We start from the raw sequence: 24,130 nt of genomic DNA on the forward strand, positions 1-24,130 counted from the left end.
TCTTCACCAACTTTTCTTCCACAATTCTTCTCAACCGTTTTTCACATTATCTCCAGGAACACTCAGTAGGGAAATACCTCTGTCATTCTCAAAATCAGTTTTATATTCCTTTTTATACATGGGCACTATGAGAGCTCTACTCCAATCATCGGAAATTTGTCCCTCTGTCCAGGCCTTCTGAATTATGCAGTGCAGCTAAGACTTTTATACCTCCATACTGGTCGAATATCAGCTACTCCTGTTGCCTTTCCACATTTCAAGCCTTTGATGGCTTTTTCTACTTCAAGTATGGATATGTAATCCTGACTGCATGCCTGGTCAGTGTTTTTTACCACTGTGCCATCACTGTTTGTTACAATTTTTTGAAGTAATTACTCCATACTTGAAGGATATCTTTTTCACCAGTTTTCAGATCACCTTTATCATCTCTAATTCCTTTTACAACACACTTTCCTCCATTTCTGAGCTTCTTCAACAACCTCCAGAATATCTTGCCCCCTTCTTGATATTTATTTTCTATGTCCTTATCAAAGTCTTCCCATGACTTTTGTTTAGCTTTCTTACATTTGTCTCTGTATTCTCTAAGAGCACAAGCTGACTTATTTGGCAGGAATTTTTGATTTGTTTTCTTCTTTTCCTTCACTGCTTTAACTTCCTGTGTTCACCATGGAGTTTTGAATTTTCTATACTTACACAACCTCACCACATGCCTGTCTGGCTGAATCAATCAGGGTTTTCTTCTAGGCTTGCCACTGAATCTCCAAGGATTGGTTTCTGTTCTCAAATTCATTTTTTTCTTCAATAATCTTTGTGTATTTTAGTTTACAGTTCACATCTGAGAGCTGCTCAACTTTTATCCGCTTTAAAACTTTTTTACATGTTATTCTTTTCAATATGAAATTCAATTTTATCATGCTGAAAACTAAATGATGATTACTTCCAATTTCAAATCTCCTGTACACTCTAGTGTCCTGCACCAGTGAGAAAACATCACTATCAACAATAACACAGTCAATGAGACTTTTCTTATTCTCTCCATGTGAATATATGCATATTTTTATATTGGAACATTGTGTTAGTAATAACCAGTCCATGTCCTGAGCAGAAATCCAACAGGTATTTGCCATTATTATTAACTTTTCTCTGTTCTCCAAATTTTCCCAAAATATTTTCGAAAGTCTGACAATCATTTCCTCTCTGCTATTTAGATCTCCAACAAGGACCAACTTTTCCTTTTTCATTGTGTCAGTTGCTTTCTCTAAAGCCTCAAAAAATTCCTCCATTTCTACCTCAGTAGAATTTCTGTCGGACCATAAGCACAAATAAGTCTTACTGTCCAGTTCTCCATTCTAATATTTGCCCATATCACTTTACTTGAGACTGCCATTCAAGAAGCTAAGTCACGTATTTAGTGTTGAATACTATGGGTATACTCCTTCTTTTCCTTGATTCTCATTGCCTGAATATAACATTTTGTATTTATTGCTCAGAAAGATCTTACCAGTTTCTGTCTTTTTTTTTGTTTCAGTTACCCCTATTATGTCGATCTGATACTTACCTAATTCCTCAGCTAGCTTCATTTCTTTGCCATTCAGGCTTCTTATGCTGATAGTACCGATATTTAACTCTGGCATTATTAAGTTGGGGTGTGTTTTCAGATTTGTTCCAGTAGCTGACTTTGCGCTGTTTGCCCTGGTATCCTGGCGAAAACAACGACGGCCTTGTTTAACTGGATGACGCCCCAGACAGCATGAAATTCTGTCATGTTGTACCACCATTCTATATTTTGGTTGAAGCCAATAAGAATACAATTTGGTTGGCTAAATCCCAAATTGTCATCCCATCCTTGTTCATTCAGTATCCAGGTTGCACCACCAGAAGGTGAGGATTGGACATTAGGTCAGAAGCCCTGGTTAGTTCTACGCATTCCTTTAAAGGCTATGTGGAGGTCTCCTCTCAGTTATACAGCTTTGACTCTTAAGAACCCCACCAGTAAATACTTACCATTATTATTAGTTTTGCCGTTTTCTCCAAATTTCACCAAAATGTTCCTATATGTCTGGGGGGTGGGGATTCATTTTCTACTTTGCTGTTCATATCTCCAAGGACTAGCACAAAGAAAATGGAATTTTTTCCATTTTCTTTATGCTAGCTACCTGTTCTAATGATTCAGAAAATTCCTTCACTTCTTCCTTAGAACCTTTTATGGAATGATAGGCACAAATAAGTTTAATTGTCCATTTTCTCATTTTAAAGTTTATCCACATAACTCTACTTGAAACTGCCTTTCAATCAAGAAGTTTAATCTTCATGTTTGGTGTTAAATGCTATTGCTACTCTATCCTTTCGCTGATTATTATTGTCTGAATATAACATCCTATACTTATTTAGCAAGATCCCACCTGTTTTTGTCTTTGTCTCAGTAATGCCAATTAATCCACATGGTACTTTTCCAATTCTTCTGCAAGTTCTATTTCCTTTTCATTAATACTCCTTATATTGATGGTTCCGATCTTCAGTGCTTCTGACGGGTTGAGTCTTCTTTTTCTAGATGTTAGTTGGAGCACTGTTCCAGTAGCTGACTTTTTTGCTCTGGTTCCCTGATGAAAACAGCAAGGGCCTTGTTTAACTAGGCAATGTCCCAGCCAGCATGAAATCTCATGTTGTCATCATATGCATTTGTGGTTTTAGCTAATAAAGAGTACAATTTGGTCGACTTTGTCCCAAATTGCCAGCCCATCTTTGTTCATTCAATACCAGTGGACATTAACGGGCTGCACCACATGTAGGTGAGGTGTGGACATTAGGCCAGAAACTCTCAGCTGGTTCTCTGCATTCCTGAAAGGTGATATGGAGACCTCCTCCAAGTTATTTGGCTTTAACCCTTAAGAAGCGACCCTTGGAGAGCTTGCTATGTGTTTATTGCATGGCTAGTTTGCTTTGCACAATGAGAATATATAATATTGTAAAGAGTGTGTCTTTCCAATCAAAACCTATCACATTTACAGAATGATCTACAGAACTGCTTCATATTAAATAATTTCTGAATATTGAAGAAATTAGTTGAAAATCAACATAAAATGACAAAAATACTGAACAATCAGTATACAGGACAGTATTCAAAACAATAATGAGTCTGAGATAGAGTTTGAAATGAACACTGGATTAAAGACTAGAATCACATAAAAAATTAAAAACAAGCCTGACATTTAGCATTTAAGAGCATGTGAGCACAGCTAATCTGAGATGGTATGATTAACTGACGTGAACACATCAGCTTCCTAATTGGATAGAGACCTAATGTCAATCACTATTCTCCTTTCTCTCAGGTTGACTAATGCAAGTTCATCACCTGTCTTTCCCATCTTCATAACAGGAGGTGACCAATTATAAAGTTGATTGATTGTTTTCAGGTTATTTTTCTTTTTAAATGATAGAGACCACACATATACTTCATGATGAAATTTTCAGGAGGCAGTATGGTTCCTGCCAATGTTTTGTGTGTTCTGTTGTCACTATGCTTTTACTACTATTTCCTTTGTGTTCTCATCTCAGCTACAGTTTTCTAAATTTTCTAGTTTTAACAAAAAACTAGATCAATTTCATGCAGCACACCCACAAGTATTTTGTGACATCATTTATGAGAAAATTTAGCTAGTTATAGAAAGCATAAAATAACAATGGTTCTGTGGGATTTAGGGCTGAATTTTTTCTATAGGAGATTATAATACGTGTGACTACTTTATGTACAAATCAATACATTCCCAGCATATTAAGTTATAATTTATCCTGCTTAAGAAATTTGACAAAAAATTCTTCATATAAATCTAAATTTAGTCAATACAAATGGTGTTTCTAGAATTTAATCAGCTCAAAGAAAAAAATTCTCTGATTCACACTTTTGTCTAAACTATATATATATATATATATATATATATATATGAGGGTGGTTCAAAATTCCATGTACAAACTTTGAGAGGTAGAGAACATCAAAATCAACCATATTCACATAGGAAAGCCTGATCAGAAATGCCACTGGAAGGTACTAACAGGGACACAAAGACACAGAAATAACACAAGGCAGTAAGTAGTGTAAAAAACTTTATTAAGCGTAACTGAACAGTTCAATAGTAGTTGGATACATAATATGGTTTCATATCAGGTGTTCAAAGTTACGACCATTAGCAGTGATGCATGCCTGACTCTGAAGACGCATTGATTGCCGTACATTTTCGAAAATACCTGTAGTTTCCCAGATATTAGCAGCACCGATGGCGATTCTTGCCCCGAGGTCCATGTCAGAGGCAACAGTCGTTTTGTACACCTTGGTTTTAAGGGTGTACAAAACGAAATCAATGCTCGATAAATCAGGCAAGCATGGGGGCCATGCGACGGGTCCACCACGCCCCCAAAGGACCTGTCCAAATACTGACGCACAGAAATGCCAAAATGGGCTAGAGCCCCCCTCGTGTTGGAAAAACATCTGCCGACACACAGTCATTGGAACACTGTTCAGTAAATCTGGCAGAACTTCTTCCAGGAAGGTTTGTTACTTCTGGGAGTCCAGTAGGGATGGTAACTAAAGGTACGGGCAGACTAAACAGTCAGTGACAATACCTACCCATACATTAATGGCAAAGCATTGTTGTGCAGCATGTGATCGCACAGTGTGTGGGTCCTCATGGGACCACACATGAGCATTGTGGTGATTGAAGACCCTTCACGGGTAATTGAAGTTTCATCCATGAGCAAAACACAAGTTGAAAAATCCAGGTCTACGGCACTTTTCTGCAGAAACCACTGCGCAAAATCCACACATCAAGGATAATCTTCGGCCATCAGTAACTGGACCCGTTGCAGATGAAATGGATGTAGGGACTCAGAGTGCAAAACACAGATCGAGATACTCCTATAGCAGAGACAACGGCATTTGTGCTTGTCTCTGGATTATTGTCCATCGCATGCAACACCTCCTCTTCCATGGGGAGGGGTGGGGTGGGATTTTGCTTTGATTGTGGTCGCCCACTATCATGCCTGCGATCCCTGAATGATCCATAGTCACACAAATTCTGATGCAAATGTGCAAACATTTGGTGATGTGGTACCTTGGTACCTTTCTTGATACATTGGTACAGCAACGCGTCCATTACAGTCAGCTAACCCGTAAACGAGGTGCATGCCTGCCATCTTAGCACTCGTAAAATGGCACATGTTCTTCGTATGACGTCGAAAGCTTGAATGAGGAAGCTCCAATTGCTCACCTGGAGCACTGGCTCGTCCATTACCGTCATCTACCATAAACGAGGTGCATGCCTGCCATCTCAGCGTTTGTAAAATGATGCATGTTCTTCGTACGACGTCGAAAGCCTGAACGAGGAAGTCCCGATTGCTCACCTGGAGCGCTGCCGAACAAAGACACCTATCACTTTCGGGTAGCATTTCCGGTCATGCTTTCCTATGTGAGTATGGTTGATTTTGATGTTCTCTACCTCCCCCCTCAAAGTTTATACATGGAATTTTGAACCACCCTGTGTGTGTGTGTGTGTGTATATATATATATATATATTTATTTCATCTGAGAGATAACAATCATAACATAGGAAACAGCCCTTTAGTATAAATTCTGTAATTTCATTTGATTGTTAAGATTCCTTACAGTTGTTAATTACTATCCTCTGCTCTCTCTTTCCGTTTATTTTTCTCTGATTCTAGTCATTCATTCAAAGTTATCTATTATTCCTTAGATCACAATAATATAAACTGAATTAATTTTTGATAAATTATGGTGACAACTATTGTGTTAAGAATGATTACTTTAATTTGCAACATTTTGATCTCCACGTTAAGGTCAGCATCTAGAGAAGGGCTTCCCAAACTGTGTTCTGTGGAAAGTGAATAAAGTTCAATAAGTTCTCCTGGAATTTGTCATTTTAGTTTTCTAAGCATTTTTCATGAATAAATATTTTATAGCGGAAATAATCTGAAGAGAATAATATCTGTGAATATGTCGAAAAGTTCAGACCCAGAACACCTATTAACATCTGTGTATCGTTAATTTTCACACATCGAAACCTTGTAATATTTCGGAAATGGAATACCGCTGTTTATGACCGGTCATAAAAATTGCCTGCAAGCGGATTATAACAATAGGCAATGTATCATCTGTTTTCAAAACTGAAGGAAATGACTTCTGTGTAGCAAATGTCAGTGACCAAGCGGCATATTTTTAAACATGGAAATATTCATGAATTATCACACATTAAAATCTTTCAACAATCAGAAAAGAGAATACCACTGTTTATGACCGATCATAAAAATTGCCTGCAAGCTGATTACAACAATGGGCGGTGTATCCTCTGTTCTCAAAACTGAAAGAAATAACATCTGTGTTGCAAATGTTAGTGACCAATCAGCAAGGAAGTATAAAGAAAATTTTCCACTAAAATTGAAGATCAAGGTGGTCTGTATCTGGTTCTCAAATCTAGTAATACTGAATACTTTCTTTGCAAGTTCGTATTGTAGGGTGAAAGTTTCGAAAGCGTAGTGCCGTGATTTTAAAAGTAATAGGCCTGCAGATTTAAATGAAGGGACAAAGGACTTTGTTTAATTTTGGTATTAAGAAATCTCTTATTGAAGGTGTTTGCGACACAACAGATAGTGAGTCATCCAACTCCAGCCTACAAAGCTATTGCCAGGATGTACAAAAGGAGGGGAAAACTACCAGCACACAGGAGATAAAATCTGCATTCACTGGGCATCTACAGATGCCGTATGGTCACTCTGATGCTCGATGATGTTCCACACTAGGCCTCGCCATGTAGTCCTGTTGTTTGCCCTTCTGGCAGTCTCAACTCTCTGAAGATCAGTCACTCCACACATGCCATCCATCCATCTCATTGATGGTCTACCCCTGCCTCTTTTTCCACTGTTCTGAGAAGTCCTCCTTCCATCCTTTCTGTGTGTCCAAAATATTTTAATTTTCTTCTGTCAATATCCTTAAACCATCATTATTGTTAAGATTAGCTGGTTGATTAGAATTTCACAGGCCTCTTTAAATTTGCACCAATATTATGTTTTGGTATGATGTAATGAAAAGGTGCTTTTCCAGTCAATTCTATGTAGAGTATTCATGGCATGATCAGAAGGGCCAGATTTGTCACAATTATTAAATTTAATGTGTCGTTTATGTTCCCTTTTTTCTGATAGGAATTGTGTATTCAGATTCACCTATACATGGCAAGTTACTGGTGCAGTGAATATGGTATACTACAGGGTGGGCCAGGGGAGGAAGGGAATCCTTAGAGGAGTTGAATAAGTTCTTTAATTTGCAGAACATTTAAAGATGGCATGAAAGTGCATTGTGTAGTATCCTGTTTATTTGATCTGATATCCTTTTAATGTAGAGGTTCCCAAACTGTGAGGTGTATCTCCCTTGGGAAGGTACAGACAGAGTCCAGGGGAAGTGTGAAGAACCTTTTAGTTGTATGTCGTCACAATAAATCCATCATTCCTGAAATATTAGTTTCAAGTGAGTAACATGGTGGTGGAGGCACAAACATTGCTTTTGCTTATGGCCAGCTTGTCAAAGTCATGCACCTACAAATCGAATCAATTTGGATTTGAAGGATGATCTCATCAAACTACAGAGCAAATTTTCTAAGGCAAAATTTTGATGAATTCTGGTGTTTCCAAATGGCTGCATACCCAGTTTTGGCAAGTAATGCTCTTTTAGCATTAATTCCGTTTATAACCAATCTATGCAAATCTGGGTTTTCAACATTAGTCAGTGTGAAGACAAAGTTTAGACATCAATTGGATGCTAGACATATTTGCCTAGCAATGTCAAAGATTGTTCCTCGATTTTCTGTCATAACTTGTCGAAAGCAGCAACATTCATCTCATTAAAGTGGTTATGAAGAATTATATAATTATTTTACATTGCTTAATTTGGACATTTCATTTTTTATATCTTTATTAAAAATAAAGTTCATTGTATTGTTTTCATTGTTCATTTTAGTGTTTGGATTTTTAGGAGAGGTATGCACATTAAGAATACATTAATGGGAGGTGTGATGACAAAAAAAAAGTTTGGGAATCCCTGATTTAATGTATGGAATGGCTACAGTTTTATTGTAATCTAGATTATCATTACTATGTGCAGTCTTGTGATGAATTTTGTTGTTAATATTTTAGCTGTAGCTATTTTTTAGGAAAGTATTGCAGATAATTTAAAATTTATTCTTAAGTGCTTGCTCATTGGAGCAAATCTTTAGAGCTCTGTTTTTTTAGTGTGTTAATGATACCTAGTTTTTGTGTTGGGTGGTGGTAAGAGAGAAAGAGGGTGTTTGTGTTGGCCAGTATGTTTAGGCTTATAGTAAACAGTGAAGGAAAGTTCTGGAAGGAAGATGTGTGACAACGGAAGTATGTTCTACCTTTCAATTTCAATTGTATGTGTTTGTTTAGGTGGTTGAGGAGAGTGCCTGAAGTCTGACAGTCATGGGGCCAGATAACAAAAATATTGTAAACATACCTACGCTAGACTTTGGGTTTTAAAGTCAAGGAATCTGAATCTAGATCACATTGCACAAAGATTCCATTTAAAAGTTAGTAACTGGTGGGATAACAGTGAGCTCATGGCTGTTTTTGCAGGTATTCTGCCACACAAAGTAGCAGAATGTAGTACGTGGGGAAAAAAAGAGCACAATGATATCGGGCAGGAATTTGTCTCATAAAAGAAGAATTGTGTCATTGATTTGGATATTTGTGAAAAGGAAATTAACCTCCCAACCGGCCGGTGTGGATGAAATATTCAACACTCCCTAGCTTTTTTCATGGATCAAAACTTCGTCGGCATTCTACCTTTTATCATGCCATTACCTTCCTCCGCCGTTAATCTCGTTACGGCTATTCTATAGCTATTAGTGGATTAACTGTTGCTGAGTGACCTTTGTGTCCCTTCCCCCTGTCTTTACGTCCATTGTGTTGCTTAGAATTTCATTTACTGTCCTAAGTTATTTGACCTTTCTTGCCTCTAAAATGATTTATTGTCTCTCTTCCCAAAAATTGAAACGAATTTCACATATGCGAAAAAAATCAATCCTGAAATGACCACTGATCAGCTTTTGCAATGAATCTATTTAGTGGTAGAAAATTTGGTGTATTTTATTCTACAAATCAGTGCACTGGAAGAGTTGCACTGATTGTTCTTTCACTTTACGTATAATAATTGAATAATTTTTTTTCGAATTTTCAAATGTTTGCTTTGAAAATATTATGTCAAATATTTATATTTTTAAACAATATTTATTGAAATAAATATGTCCTTTTTCTTTCGTTTCTAGCGAAATAGCATTATATGGATCATCACATTTCAGATTTAGAAACGATTTTTTGTTATTCATAAAGACAAAATAAAAAAAAAAAAAATGTTAAAATGATAAATTGCATTACTCGGTTTCCGATTGTGTGTCTTTTTGGTATCAAAAATTTATATCCAATGATATTTTAGCAGTGATTCTTCGCCTTCGTCATTTATTTATTTGTATTATGCATATTACGATAATATCTAGTGCATAACCTCGTAGATATGTTGAAAATATAATGTGAAAAATATCATATACGGAATGATTCAACATTTTTGTTCATTTTGAAGATTTTCTAATGCTCCCCCCCCTCCTTATTCTCTCCTGGAACTGCATTGCATAACTACTCTAAATTTCTATACAGGTTTGAAAGCTTTTCTAGACAGCATTCAAAATCAATTACTTCATTTTACCATTTTGACAACAGATATACGGCAATCAGATTGTATCCTGAAGCTTCTAATTCTGTTCTATTTATTTGCAATCTAAAACCAGCTGTTTTACTGTCCACTGAAATTATGTGAAATTTTAGAAATAATATGCTATATTTTCACCATGCAAAATTGTTTATATGCATACCACACAAAAGAAAGTTCAGTAGTATTATTTGTGTTTGTTTTTCTTTTAAAAAAATCTAAATATTACTTCTTCTACTGCCGGAAGCTATTTCTGAAATAATCTACGTCTTATAAATACTTGGTAATTCTACAAATCAGTGCACCCGAAGAATTGCACTGATTGTTCTTTCACTTTACGAATAATAATTGAATAATTTTTTTTCGAATTTCAGAATTTTCAAATGTTTGCTTTGAAAATATTATGTCAAATATTTATATTTTTAAACAATATTTATTGAAATAAATATGTCCTTTTGCTTTCGTTTCTAGCCAAATGGCATTATATGGATCATCACATTTCAGTTTTAGAAACGATTTTTTGTTATTCATAAAGACTATAATGCGAAAAATATCATATACGGAATGATTCAAAATTCTTTTTCATTTTTCATTGGAGAATAAAATATCTGAATTATGCAGAAAATATAAATTTAAATCATAACTGTTAATTTCATTTTGTAATGACCAATTATACAAGGAAACCAAGAAAGTGAAAGTACAGATTACTATAAAACATGAAGAAAAAATTTAGTAATATGATTAAAGAATTTCATGTTATTCTCTATAAAGCAAAGTTGCTCAAGCGTGTCCTAAAGGAAATCTGTTAAGTATTATTCGATTTCGATGGTTTTGTACAAAAATAAAATTAATATAATCTGGAACGTCGGCAGCCAGTTTTCTTTTCCTTTTTTAAAAGAATATTTCAAATAATTATCGTGAATTAATTTCTTCGAGAACAAAGAAAAATCTTTTGTCTAGTAAGCGATTAGAAAAAAATTAGCGCAAAAAAATAAAAAATTAAATTGGTTCTCCAAGGTAAGGCAATATTTAAGTGAAGAAATTATGCAAGACCTTCATTTTGTCCAGAAATTAAAATTGTATTGTACAATAAAAAGAGAAAACAAAAATATAAATAATTTCTCTATTTTTAATCTATCCTATATAACTAAAATCCAGTTCACCAGCATGGAACAAGAAAGTCCGTTTCTTGTTATAGGCAACTGAGAGGCAGCTACGAACGGGAGATAATCCGATTAACCGTTCTCTTCAGCGTGAGGGTTTATCACACCTTCTAATAGACATGACAGTCAAATTGCACTTCTTATCCAGGTTCTTTAAACATGTGGGCTGAATCATATCCATATTTAGTTGGACGTCTATAGACGTCCTAGCCGGTAGGGAGGTTAAAGGAAAAGAAACTGAAGATTTCACCTGACAAGTAAGCTTACATATATCTTCTTTCAGCAAACCAGTTTAATGAAGAATATTTAACTTGTTCCTTTAGTGGGGCATTTAACATTATCTGCTAGGATTTATGTTTAATTAAACCATTTTCCAAAGGAGATTTCAAAAAATATTTCTTCTTGCTTTAATGTAGAGTATTTATCTTGCTTCTAGTTACCTCAGGTATATAGGAATACTCGCTGAAATATGAAGGTTTGATACGTTTTATGTTCTTCAATATTTCACTACTGATATCATTGGGGAGAAGATAAAAAATCTATATGAAAAAATTCTTTTGATAACAGAATTCAACTTGCTAATTTCATTTTCTGTGCTTTTTCTCCTCAGCAGCGTACTCCATTTTCAGGTGAAAACTTTCTTAAAACTCATGACTATTGTGTGTGTGTGCCTGTTACTGAAATTTAGTGCAAAAAGCAAGTAAACACATGGCTGCTGTTTGTATGGTAATTACATATTATGCAATATGTAATTACTATACAATACTAACATACAATGCACGGAAAAACTATTAGAAAACAAGACAAAATAATACACATACTGCACATTTCTGTAGATTCTGAAGATTACATTAGAAAAGTAAGCTGTTGGTCCATGCAGTTAGCCTAGTGGCTGTGTACTTCACAACCATATGAATGGGGAAGGAGTGTCCTAGGCTCGATTCCTGAAATTGATGCGAGGAGCTGAAGGATCTTCCTCAGCCATAGCCAAGTTAGCCAGTCTTGGAAGTGGACAGTAGGGTTTTTTCCCGCAAAGCAGGCAAACCGGCCTTGAGAACTCAACACTACAGGACATAGGATACACCAGGACGTAGGGCTGACCACCTTATCCTGTGAATGGTTTAAGGTCCGATGATTAATAAACCCCTGACACCGCAAGGTAAAAGAGGGTATAAAGATAATAAGTAAGCTGTTTGACTACTTAAACATACTGAATTTCTTTTATATTGCCATCATGTATGCATATGGTAGTTTTGGTAATATTCTAATTTTCCCTGTTATGAAACAAACATTTCAAAAACTTTTACCATATAACTAAAAACTTAATTTTATGATTTATTTATACATAACATTCATAATACTGTCAAGACAAACATAACTGACAATTATGTGAGATTTTTACACTAGCAATACAGCAAGCCTTGGCCGCCTATCTGGAACAAGGAGGAGACACTGGAAATGACCTTGCAACTTTGGATTACATCACATGATGGCAGGGTGTTGGATCCCAATGATAATCGGGAAGATTATTATTATGTGACACCTCCAGGGAGCCCAAAGACTCATCAAGGGAGAGTGTGCCAACAGCATCAAACGATTGATCCCTTCCAACTACTCAAACTTGCTTAACTTTTTGCTGAGCCATTAGTAGTAGAGGCTCTACCAATTGACCAAGAGGGGAAAAAAATATCAGGAAAGTAGAGCATAGAACAAGGAAAGAAAATAAAAAGAAGTGCCAGCATCATCACCTGATTTGGAGAACCATGAACAGGTTCTCCAAATGAAGAAGTCTGTCATATGACACTATGTCTGGTTACATGCATTCTGTTTGTTTAACTCAAAGACAGAATAGCAGCATTAAGTTCTGTTTTAGGAGTGATGCTATATAACAAACTTAAAATGAAACGTAAAATTTAAAGCTTTCAGCTCTGACATCTAAATGTTGATTTGAGCAAAAAAAGAGTTTAGTGGCATCAAGACAAAGGAAAATTTTCATATAATCATCCATGAAAACATATTCCTGGGTTTATTTTAAACAAATATAACTAGCCTAACCAAATGTAAAATGTTTCTATAACATGAATTTGGTTAGCTTAAAGCTCCCAAAGCTGACAGTGTTACTATACAGCACTACAAGATTCAATCTAAATAGGTCTTCCTGTAATTTGTGAACAATATCCAATGTATGGCTTCTCTCACTAGTATTTTAATATCAAATTAAATTTTGACTTCTTTAAAATTAAGATATGAACATAGTCAATGTAAGAAACATCAGACTGACAATCATGACACCTGATTTTTACATACTTTATTAAGAAGATCCCTTATTTTATCAGCATCTCTTGCATTGTAAATATGCCAAAGAGCACCAGGTTTCACTCCTTTTTCTCTTACTCGTTTTCTCATCAATGAATCACATCCTCCTTCATCTATAGCCTTGAGAGCCTCTGCAAAAAAAGGTGAATATATCTGATTTAATGAAGCTAACTTTGTTTATGTTTATTTACATAAATCTCTTATAACATTAACATGGTTTTATAATATAAAAATGTTTTATTATCCAGTCATATTTTCCTGTCACTTTACAAATATTATCTCGTCCCATCATTTTGTGACTTTGTTAATGTCACAAAATGATATTTTACACAATATTTTCACAATTTAAGCAGTTACAGGTAACTGAATTTGCTCGATATAGCAAACTATTGACAAATTCTGGCAAAATCCTCAAACCATCAATTTTATTTGAAAAAAATTCACTACAGCACACTTTTTGCTACCATTATCCTGTGAGTAGTGAGAATACTAAAAGATGACCCTATTATTTAAAATATTTGTTTGCTAGCTGTATAATAGATAATGTGCATCTATATGAATATGGCATTCAATTTAGTTATCCTGTTTGGCAGATGTTATTTTGCTTGCTGGACATGCTCACACTGTTTGTTATTATATCCCATCCCAACTTTCAATTTGTTGTAGGATCAATGGCTTGTCATTTCTTAGAAACCTGCTTACAATAAAGAAGTTAATCATATTGCCTACTACGTCTGTAAATTGCACCATGAAAAACTATACCCCATACCCCATATGAGACTGGCAAACTCATCTTCACTTGAAAAGTCCTGATAAAGTTTCTTTGTATCCTAGACGAGATTCAGATTTTTCCAATTGAAGGATATCATTGATACCACTCAGTTATGGGGATCTTCCACACTGTTATTAATAAATTAGACAAAAATCACCTTCTCCATTTGAAGGTACAGCAGTGAAGCATTTTTGCAGGCTAACCATTAGACAGTACACAGGATTCAATTCAATGGTAATGAATTGAATCCTCAATCCCCATGATCTGGAAAGCAACAGCTACACTCAGAAGTGCAATACTGCCACAACTTCTGATGCCTATCCCAGATCATAAGCATGGAGATAATTCCACTATGTTGGAGGTGAGTCTGCTAGCAAAGCAATCTTGGCTGGTCATCCAGTACAATCTGTCTTGCCAAAAGCAGCACACATATACTATCAAAATTCCACTTTCCAAGTGTCCATAGGTCACAACACATAGCAAACACAATAAGACTCTTGATGATGGTAGTATGGAGAACAGGAAAGTAAGGAGGTTCAGGAGAAGAAAATTTAAAAAAAAAAAAAAAAAGAAAAAAGAAGAAGAATGAAATGGGTCAATTCAGGTGTAGGCCATTCCTCTTATACAAATCTAATGTTCCCTTAAACTCATCCTACACATTCAAAAACTTGCATCCAACCTTTCTACACAGCCTACGCAATGAATCGTTTGCCACATAGCCCTTCTTCTTAATTCATTCTTATCATATCAAGGCAATATACTTATTTTTACTTTCTCCCTCTTCAAAGAACCCTTTCACATCCTCTCTCATACGGAACTTATTACTAGTTAAGTTGCTAGTACCAACTACAATTCTGATCTCGTATACTTTTCTTTCCTGTTTTTAAATTGCTTGCATTACATTTTTAATCTTTACTCCTGGAAAACTCAAAGCTATAACCCACTCATCAACAGAAAGTTTTAAGATAGACCATACCAATTAATATCCTTTTTTTTTTTTTTTTTAAATACAAACAACGTGACTTACCCGATTTTCGTTACTGACTTACCTGATTCTGTGCTTTGTTGTTTCTTATTTTGCTGCTAAATTTTCTTTTCCTCCCTATGTTCATTGTTCATTTAAATGCCTCTTGACTTTCTGTAATTCCCACATTGTTTTTCTCTTTCTCTTTTTGATAATCTGCTTTAATTTCACTATGGAGATTAATTTATTTTCAATAACCTCCTTAGCAGGGCAAGCCTTCTTGTTCTTGATTTTGTAGTGCTCTTTTTAGCATTACATTTCTTGTGCATTTTTGGTGCCATTAAACTACATTTAATTCTACAATATCTTAATAAAAAATGTTATAAAACACTAAATACACAAATTCTACACTAATTTTCTAATGGAAAAACAATAAAACAGAAAAAAATCACTCATTTTACATGAGCTCTAAACTTGGCAAACAATTACAATGTAGCCTTGAACCCAAACTCAAAAATATGCTATACTATTAAGATTTTTTCAGTGCTTTAATACATAAATAATACACACTAAATATGACATAATCAGGGTGACTGAAACAAAAAAAAGACAAAAACTGGTGCGATCTCTCTGAGCAACAAATACAAAATGTTATATTCAGGTAATGACAATCAAGGAAAAGAAGGAGTAGCCATAGTATATAAACACTAAATACAAGGCTAATCTTCTTGATTGGCATGCAACATCAAGTAGAGAGATGTGGGTAAATATCAGAATGGGTAACTGGACAATGAAATTTATTTCTGCCTACGGTCCACAGAAGGGTCTATTAAGATAGAAGTGGAAGAATTTTTTGAGGCTTTAAAGAAAGCAACTAACACAATGAAAAAGGAAAAGATGATCCTTGTTGGGGTTCTAAATAGCAAAGAAGAAATGATTGTCAGACATACAAAAATATTTTGAGAAAATTTGGAGAAAAGAGCGAAGCTAATAATAATGGCTAGTGCCTGTTGGATTTCAGCTCAGGACATGGACTGGTTATTACTAACACAATATTCCAACATAAAAATGTGCACAAATTCACATGGAGAGAAGAGGCAAGGAATAAGAAAAGTCTCCTTGCTATGTGATTGTTGAGAGTGATGTTTTCTGCCTGGTGAAGGCCACTAAAGTGTAAAGGGAATTTGAAATTGGAAGTGATCACCATTTAGTCTTGAGCAGGATAAAATTGAATTTCATATTGAAAAGGAGAACATGTAAGAAGGTTTTAAAGCGAATAATAGGTGAGCATCTCTAAGATGTGAACTTTAGACTAAACACAAACATTATTCAAGAAAAAAATGAAAGAGTTTGAGAAAGGAAAGCAAAACTTGGATATTCAGTGGCAAGCCCAGAAGAAAACATTGATTGATTCAGCCAGAGAGGCATGTAGTGAGGTTTCCTACAAGGATAGAAATCAAGAAGTTAAAGAGGTAGTCAAGGAAAAGAACAAAGCATATCAAAAGTTCCTGGCAAATAAGTCAGCTTGTGCTCTTAGAGAATACAGAGTGTATTCTCTAAGAGCACAAGCTTCTCTAAGAGAAATGTAATTTAGTAAGAAATTACATTTCTTACTAAATGTAAGAAAGCTAAACACTGTGTAGAGCTAGCTAAACAAAAGTCATGGGAAGATTTGGTATGAACATAGAAAATAAATATGAAGAAGGTGGCAAGATATTCTGGAGGTTGTTGAAATAGAGGAAAGAGTGCTGTAAAAGCAATTAGAGATGATAAAGGTGACATGAAAACTGGTAAAAAAGATATCCTTGAAGTATGAAGTAATTACTTAGAAAAATTGCTAAATGAAATAATCAGTGACAGTGCAGTAGTAAAAAACACTCAACAGGCATGCAATCATGAATACATATGCATACTTGAAGTAGAAAAAGCCATCAAAAGCCTGAAATGTGGAAAGGCAGCAAGAGTAGATGATATTCATCCAGAAATGCTCAAGTATAGATGTATAAAAATCTTACAGTGTCTGCACTGCATATTTCAGAAGGCCCGTACAGAGGGACAAATTCCAGATGACTGGAGTAGAGCTCTCATAGTACCCATATATAAAAAGATAAATAGAACTGAATGTGAAAATTACAGAGGTATTTCCCTAGAAGCTGCTATGGGCCAAATAGAAGCTTTCAGGATCAGATTTTCACTTTATGACAAATAGTTGAGAAATCATGGGAATATAAAAAACATCTAAAAGGCACATGACAAGGTGCCAAGAAAAAAAGCTATTCAAAATGCTACAGTTATATGGTGTCAATGGAGCATTATATCAAGCAATACTTAGTCTTTGAGTTGTAAGTCAGCAGTTTGAACTGAAGGATATACAGGAAGATGGTTTTATGCTACATCTGGTGTCAGACAAGGATGTACATTATCCCCTCTGTTAATTGGTATCTATATGGATCACATTATGAAGGAAAGTGGATTAAACCTGATATCAAAATTGGAGATGTGAATGTCAAGTCTTTGCTTTATGCTGATGATGTTATACTTCTAAATAAATCTGCTACAAGTCTGCAAGATTCCCTGACTAAATTGAATAACTGTTGTAATAGATACAGTATGAAGGTCAGCAATAACAAAACAAAGACAACGAAAATAGGCAGAAGCATTGAAAATATCAACTGTATTGTGAATGGAGACAGCCTTGGGCCAGCTATCTCTGATTAGCTACCAGTGCAGACTGAACTGCCCACTTAGTCTCCAAAAGTTAAATAGGGCTAAATGGCCTCGCCTACTCCCTACATGCGAACAAAAAGGCATTAGCTGACCTACAAACCTTTAGTCTTATCCTCAGCAGGGTGCTTCACAGACCAATCGCTATCTTGGCACTTGCTATGAATCCTTACCACATATCCACATCTCTCTCCAAGAAATCCAAGTAACCAAATTTGCATAACAGCTGAGTTAGTCATATCAGAGCCTCACAGAAAGGAGATAAGGAACTGGAATTTCTCTCTCATACTTAGTATGATGTGTAGTATTTCGTTGATTACCTTTGTGAAGTCTGTAATATTATGTAGCCATTTTCCTTATCTAGCTCAAATGTCACTTAGTAGAAGGAAGTACTACTATGACAGGTACTGAGAAATTTTCTAGAGAAACAAAATACAGTATTTAAATGAACAATATCTTGTCCATCAGAACTGATGGTAGAAGTCGACAGAAGTATGCTCGATTTCTGCATGTGAAGTCACATAAAGGCTGACAGAAAAGAATAATTTAATGAATTTTAGCTCTTTGTATGGTTTTGTTTCTGTTGTGAAAGAAGATAACTACTTAAAGAAGATCGTTAGGTATGCATCTAAGCCAACAGTGGCTTTTTTTGAACAATTAATTACACTGAACTGCAGAATGTCATTTTTTTAAATTTTCCCAACAAATACTCTGTTTAAGTAACATCACACTATTTTCGGATACTCATTCCTTCGTAAGTGCTAAGGATTGCTCCCACATTCATAAAAATGTGATTTCCTTGACAGCCTGCAGAACGACCAATAATACATTCAAAATTAAACAACTTACTAGCAGCTCTAAGTAGAACATCTTTCAAAGACTTTAAACAGAAATAAATCCTGATATCTATTACATAAACAATTTATAAGTCACTTTGGCCAAGTGACAAGAGAAGCAGTGTAAAACTATGATATTCTTTGTGAATGGCTTTGGAAAAGGGGTCAGAATCTTAAAAAATAAATTTAATTAATATTTTCATTATTTCAGGAAAGTCAAACTGTCATCACAAGAGAACAAAATATAAGATATCTGCACACAGGCACTAAGTAATGAAGATGAAGCATGCCAACTGAGAGTAGGCCTAAGTCCTAAATAGTGTCCCCCAGTGGGACAAATTGGCCAACTCTCAGTTGACATGCTATACCCCCAATGAGTATCTTTGGAGGCAACACCAAAATTTTAACTTAACTGGAGTTACAGCAGAATCAAATTTGAGAACTACTGAATCTCTAGTGATATGACACAGTGCTTGGCTTAAGAGTAGCTGCTGTGTCTCTTCAATGTTTCTGCTAAGAAATATTATTTTTGAATAGCACCAGCATAAACTTAAATTTACCTTGAATGTGATCTTCATCTTTGCCATCATGAGGAATGCCAACATATACCATAACATTTACAGCATCACTGATATCCAAGTGAAGATTGGTCGTACCTTTGGTTGGATACAATGCTGAACCTGAATTAAAAGATGAAATACATAATTGTGTTTATATATCTTTTCTTTTAAATTAAAATTATTTTCTTCTCAATTAAAATAAGAGACTAATATCTATTCTTTTAATTGGTACTGGCTAGAAATACAGACACAGAAACAAAGCAAAATTTGAGAGCAATAATATGACTTCACTTCCAAAATAATTATTTACAAGTCAGGTTAGTAGGTTAAGAAGCAAAAAAGAATAGAATGGTAAGTGAAGTAATACAAATGGAATATTGCAGGCGAGGTTGGACAACCATTAGAGAGCTGAGCTTAGGATAATCATATCTATATGGAGAAAAATAAACCAGTAATGCGGTATATATCTAATAAAAGTCACTTCTCAAATCTGAAAAAGCTTGAAAGTAATTTCTACAATATTTAAAAATCTGGCCTGGAGATAAGATTCACAACTTTCTCTATATAGGTAAAAAATGACTTTCATAGAGAACTGTTGTGCTATTTGAATTGACTATGACTAGAAGACATTGAATGCTGAACATGAATAAATTTTGTGGGATTCCTATTAAATATCCTCAATGTTTTCTGAAGGGATAGAATTAGATCTCCCTTTTTTTTTTGACCAAAGTAAGAAAAACTACTTGAACAAAGTTCTTACCTTTGGATAACATAACAAGGAAATCATTTGCACAAGAGATGCAAATGGAATGTGATTAGCACATCTATTGAAAACAGACGCCTGACTCTCCTTTCTTTAGTGCACTGAACATAAGGTGTATATCAAACATGAGATATTATGGTTGTTTTGTAGAGGAGATGGAGCATGATGACCATAGTCCTTTAGATTATTCATGAAGCTACTGCTATAGTAACCATTAAAAAAGAAAAAAAAAGTGGGTTTCATACACCAATGGCTGAAAGGCATTGCAACAAAACAAAAAATGATGCAAAGAAACCTCATGTTTGGTCTTTAGAACACGGTTTCCAGATTACTGAACTTTTTTAGGTAAATTATAGGCTTATCTCTCATGCATGGGATTCACAAAGAAGTATATTAAGCTGTACATTTTTAGTCAGGGACAAATTTAGACCTCTTTTATAAGGTCTGAGATGCAAATCTGTTTGACATTGCATTATATAAATTATGTGATAGAACATAAAAGCAAATTTCATAAAATAACACCACCAAAACAAAGGAAAAGGCAGGGGGGGAAAAAAAAAGAAAGAAAAAAAGGGGCAAAATGCTAAAATCAAGAACAGTACATATATACAATAATCAAACACAAGTTTTCTTTAACTACCAAAATTCCAATTACAAACACAGTAATTCCTCAACTTACGTTGGGGTTGCATTCCATCCAACAGAATGTAAGTTGATACATTAAATCAACAGAGTTATATGAGTTAGAGACTTAATTGTAATAAGTACACTGTAATTTTAATTTTTAAATCTTATAAAACTGTACTGTGCGTTATTGGCACTATAAAACAGGAGAATATTCACCCAAATCTTCCTCCACAGTCACATCTTTATTACCTTCCCTATGTGAAGAACCAGGCTGTGGCTCTTCTGATGTAACCTTCGCTTTTTTTTTCTTTTTTGATGAAAATGTCCAATGTGCTTTGCTTATTCCTCTTCTTCTTTTCATCATAAATTTGTTTATAGCAAGCAAGCACATCATGTATTTTCTTTTCCACTGATGAGTAGCAAGCACCATTGGGTCCATGTCTTCAGCCATTTTCAGAACATCACTAACTGCAGAAAGCATTTCTGCAAGACCCTTCACTATAAATTGTTTAACTACCTCTTCTTGTTTCTCTTTTCCCCTCTTCCTCTTCTGTAACACGTTGTTCCTCCAGTTCGACCAATTCTTTGTTAGTTAACTCTTCAAGGCCACTTCCTATGAGATGAATTATGTCGTGATCATTCACTTTGAGATTCAGATTGTTTGCTAGTCCCACTATTTCTTCACTCAACTTTCATTCTAATAACAATGCAATTTAATTTTTAGTGTGTTCAAAATGAATTGCCAATCAGATGAATCGCAAGATTTAAAAAAAGTAATTAAGTTTAAGCTTATATTAATACAGATAAACTGTAAAAAACTATTTTAACTAATATCTGATAATTTATATTATTTGGCCTTGATGTCCCTCTTAATGGTCAATTAGAATCATAATAGGGATTTAAATTTTAACAAAAACTCAGGTACAAATTGATGGTAATGAAAAGACTCAAAAGTAATTGCAGTCTTACCAATATCATATGCATTTCCTGTGGTTATAAGAATTTGTATGAGCTTGAACTTTTCAATACTGAAACCAACCTTCACAAGAATATTATCATGGTACCATATAGGGCTGGCAATGCATAAGTCTCTCCAAACACAAATCAACTTTTTGCATCCCCAGCAAAGTGGATTATTTCTCAAATTAGGTCTCAGTGACACCATAAAAACATAATGACCAGTTGGAAGAATTACTAATTATGGTTCTCCATTCTAGGCAATAAGATGAATTTTGATGTTCCGAAGCCAGAAGTCTCTGAATATTGCCTTCAGAGAAAGACTTCTAGTTTCTACTTCTGATTTTTCAAAATTTCTCTGCTTCATTCTGTTGTATTTATTCACTGTCTCATCACTAAATTCTGATAACCACCCTGACTTCTTTGCATTTTTATGCTTGGAGTTTGATTTTTTTGCAGTCTAACAATGTTAATCTTTAAGGACCGTGTTTGCATCTCCAACTAGCTCAATTTTGTAGTTAAAACTGACCAAGAAGTCAGAAGATATATATATATATATATATATATATGCTAACCTAATTGAATACTATGTTTCAGGTTTTTTTTTTTTTTTTTTTTTAAAAAACCAGTTCTTCATTCAAGTGAACCAAATGGCAGTTCTTCTCTTAAGAGCTGACTCAAACTATAATCTTGTCTAAGCTCCAATGCCCTTTGCCATGTTAAAAAGTCTCCTCACATCAAGATAGTACCTACCAATATCAATGCTCACCACATGGTATCCTTCTTCTCCTTTAGCCTGGAATTGATAACACAAGAACAAAATCAAATATTTTGGCTAAGGCTAATGAACATTTGTTACCCTTCAATGTGATCAGCTTCTGAAAGTTAAGGAACTCAGAAAACTTTTTATTATACACACAAATAAACACATTTTATTTTATGCATCAATTAAATCATATGCTATTGATACTATCAGGTTACATAGCTGGCTGGTGCTTTCAAGTAGAAGGCATATTATCATAGCAGGTGTTTATATGTTTTAGCTTTCTTTCTAGCAAAATACTTTATTCAGAGTGATAAGGTGCCTTCCCTTAAAGCTTTAAGAACTGCTGTAATGGAAAACACAACAGACAGAAAAAAAGATGGTTGAGTTTGAAAGTTGATAGGCCGAATCACCAATTTTTGCATGTCAAGAATATATTTAATGATTACAAGAACTGCACATAAAACTCTTACCAGGTTCAGTAATTTTCTGAAAGTGTGGCACTTCATAACTTCACCTGACTAATCTATTCCATCCAAATGCAATATGTCTTGTGACACTACCACTGGGTATTTTTTTTATCACCATTTTGCCTTCTTTCAGGCAGCATTTTGAGGGTATGCACAGGTATTTGCTTATAGCCACCAATAAAACAGTCATAAATTTGCAAAATCTTTCAGATTTTATTTAGAATTTTTCAGTGACTTAACTATTGCTATAATATATGTTATCAAGGAAAATTTTTCAAAATCTTTCAAAAACATAAGATTTAAAACAACATTCTACAAAAGACCACTTTTCTTCAGTGTTTTGCTAATATTCCAGTTTTGATTTTTGTTAACACATTCTTGAATATTAATGTCTAGTTTTGTTTTAATATTATCCTCATTTTTAACATGGTTATTGCATTGAAATGATCTGTTCAGTATTCTGAGTTTTCTAAGGACTCAAATCTGCAGTTTCCAATTTAAACTAGTTTTAATTTATTCATATTCATTTTGTATTATGCTGAACACTTGGATGTCTTTAGTGACACACTGTGCATTGAGATGGCAGCATATCTCTGGTTTCTTTATAAATCTTTTGGTAGTAGTTGAAAATTAAAGTTTAGGAAATATTTTTAGATTTCCTACTCTTTAACAGAAGTTTAATGAATTTATAAATCCAAAGATCAAACATGACTCTATTCCTAATTAGACTGTGTACATACCATAAGCATTATACATCTTTGGTCCAAGATCAGGGCGAACAAAACATTCAGGTAATCTTCCAGCTAAATTAAGTATGCCATTACGATGAGTATATTGAGGAAGAGGTAGTACTTGCATAAGATCCTCAAAACGAGAAGGAAGCAATTCGCTAAAATCTTCTCCAGGAGGCCAGTCTTTCAACTTCAGCAACATGTAGTCACCATATTCATCTTTCATTCGCTCTATATATATATAAAAAATAAATAAATAAAAAGTATTATAGCAAGATACTATTATTATTAATCTTTTATAAGAATCCAGTGCTAAGGATGTGAACAAATTAAATGATAACATTACAGCACAAAACCGTTACAACTATATTATGCTACTATATTAAACTATATTAACTACATTTGCTACTTCTTGGTTCCAAGTAAACAAGTGTTCTTTGCCAGGATGGTAAGAAAAAGATGTAGAGAATGACCAAGATCTAGGTGGATTGATACAGTAAAAAGTCTCAGAAGAAGGATTGATTGATCCCTCTTCTTGGCACAAGGAAAGCAAAGGTTACAGTAGCTATTGCTTTACTAAATAGTAATAAAGCAATAATTTAGCAAATAATATGTACTGTACAAAAAGCAAATTTAGAAAATTTATAAATTATGCAATTGAATAACTACATAAAAATGGAATTCATAATCATGTGTTCCAATAAAT

At 34.5% G+C, this 24,130-nt stretch overlaps 1 protein-coding gene across 1 annotated transcript in view; it reads right to left on the reverse strand.

The window, feature by feature from the left end:
• The window catches only part of LOC150106785 (uncharacterized), a 602,332-nt gene that overhangs the window by 21,866 nt on the left and 556,336 nt on the right, over window positions 1–24,130 (reverse strand). Inside the window, exons 20-22 of the mRNA XM_090393483.1 lie at window positions 23,434–23,655; window positions 19,114–19,233; window positions 13,249–13,388 (exon numbers count right to left, since the gene is read on the reverse strand). Of these exons, the coding sequence (XP_090249609.1) occupies window positions 13,249–13,388; window positions 19,114–19,233; window positions 23,434–23,655 (482 nt within the window). The remainder of the gene's footprint in view (window positions 1–13,248; window positions 13,389–19,113; window positions 19,234–23,433; window positions 23,656–24,130) is intronic.

Source organism: Typopeltis vanoorti, chromosome 5, assembly GCF_054136105.1.
Source record: "Typopeltis vanoorti isolate ZY-2024b chromosome 5, IOZ_Tvanoo_1.0, whole genome shotgun sequence".
Lineage (NCBI taxonomy): Eukaryota > Metazoa > Arthropoda > Arachnida > Uropygi > Thelyphonidae > Typopeltis > Typopeltis vanoorti.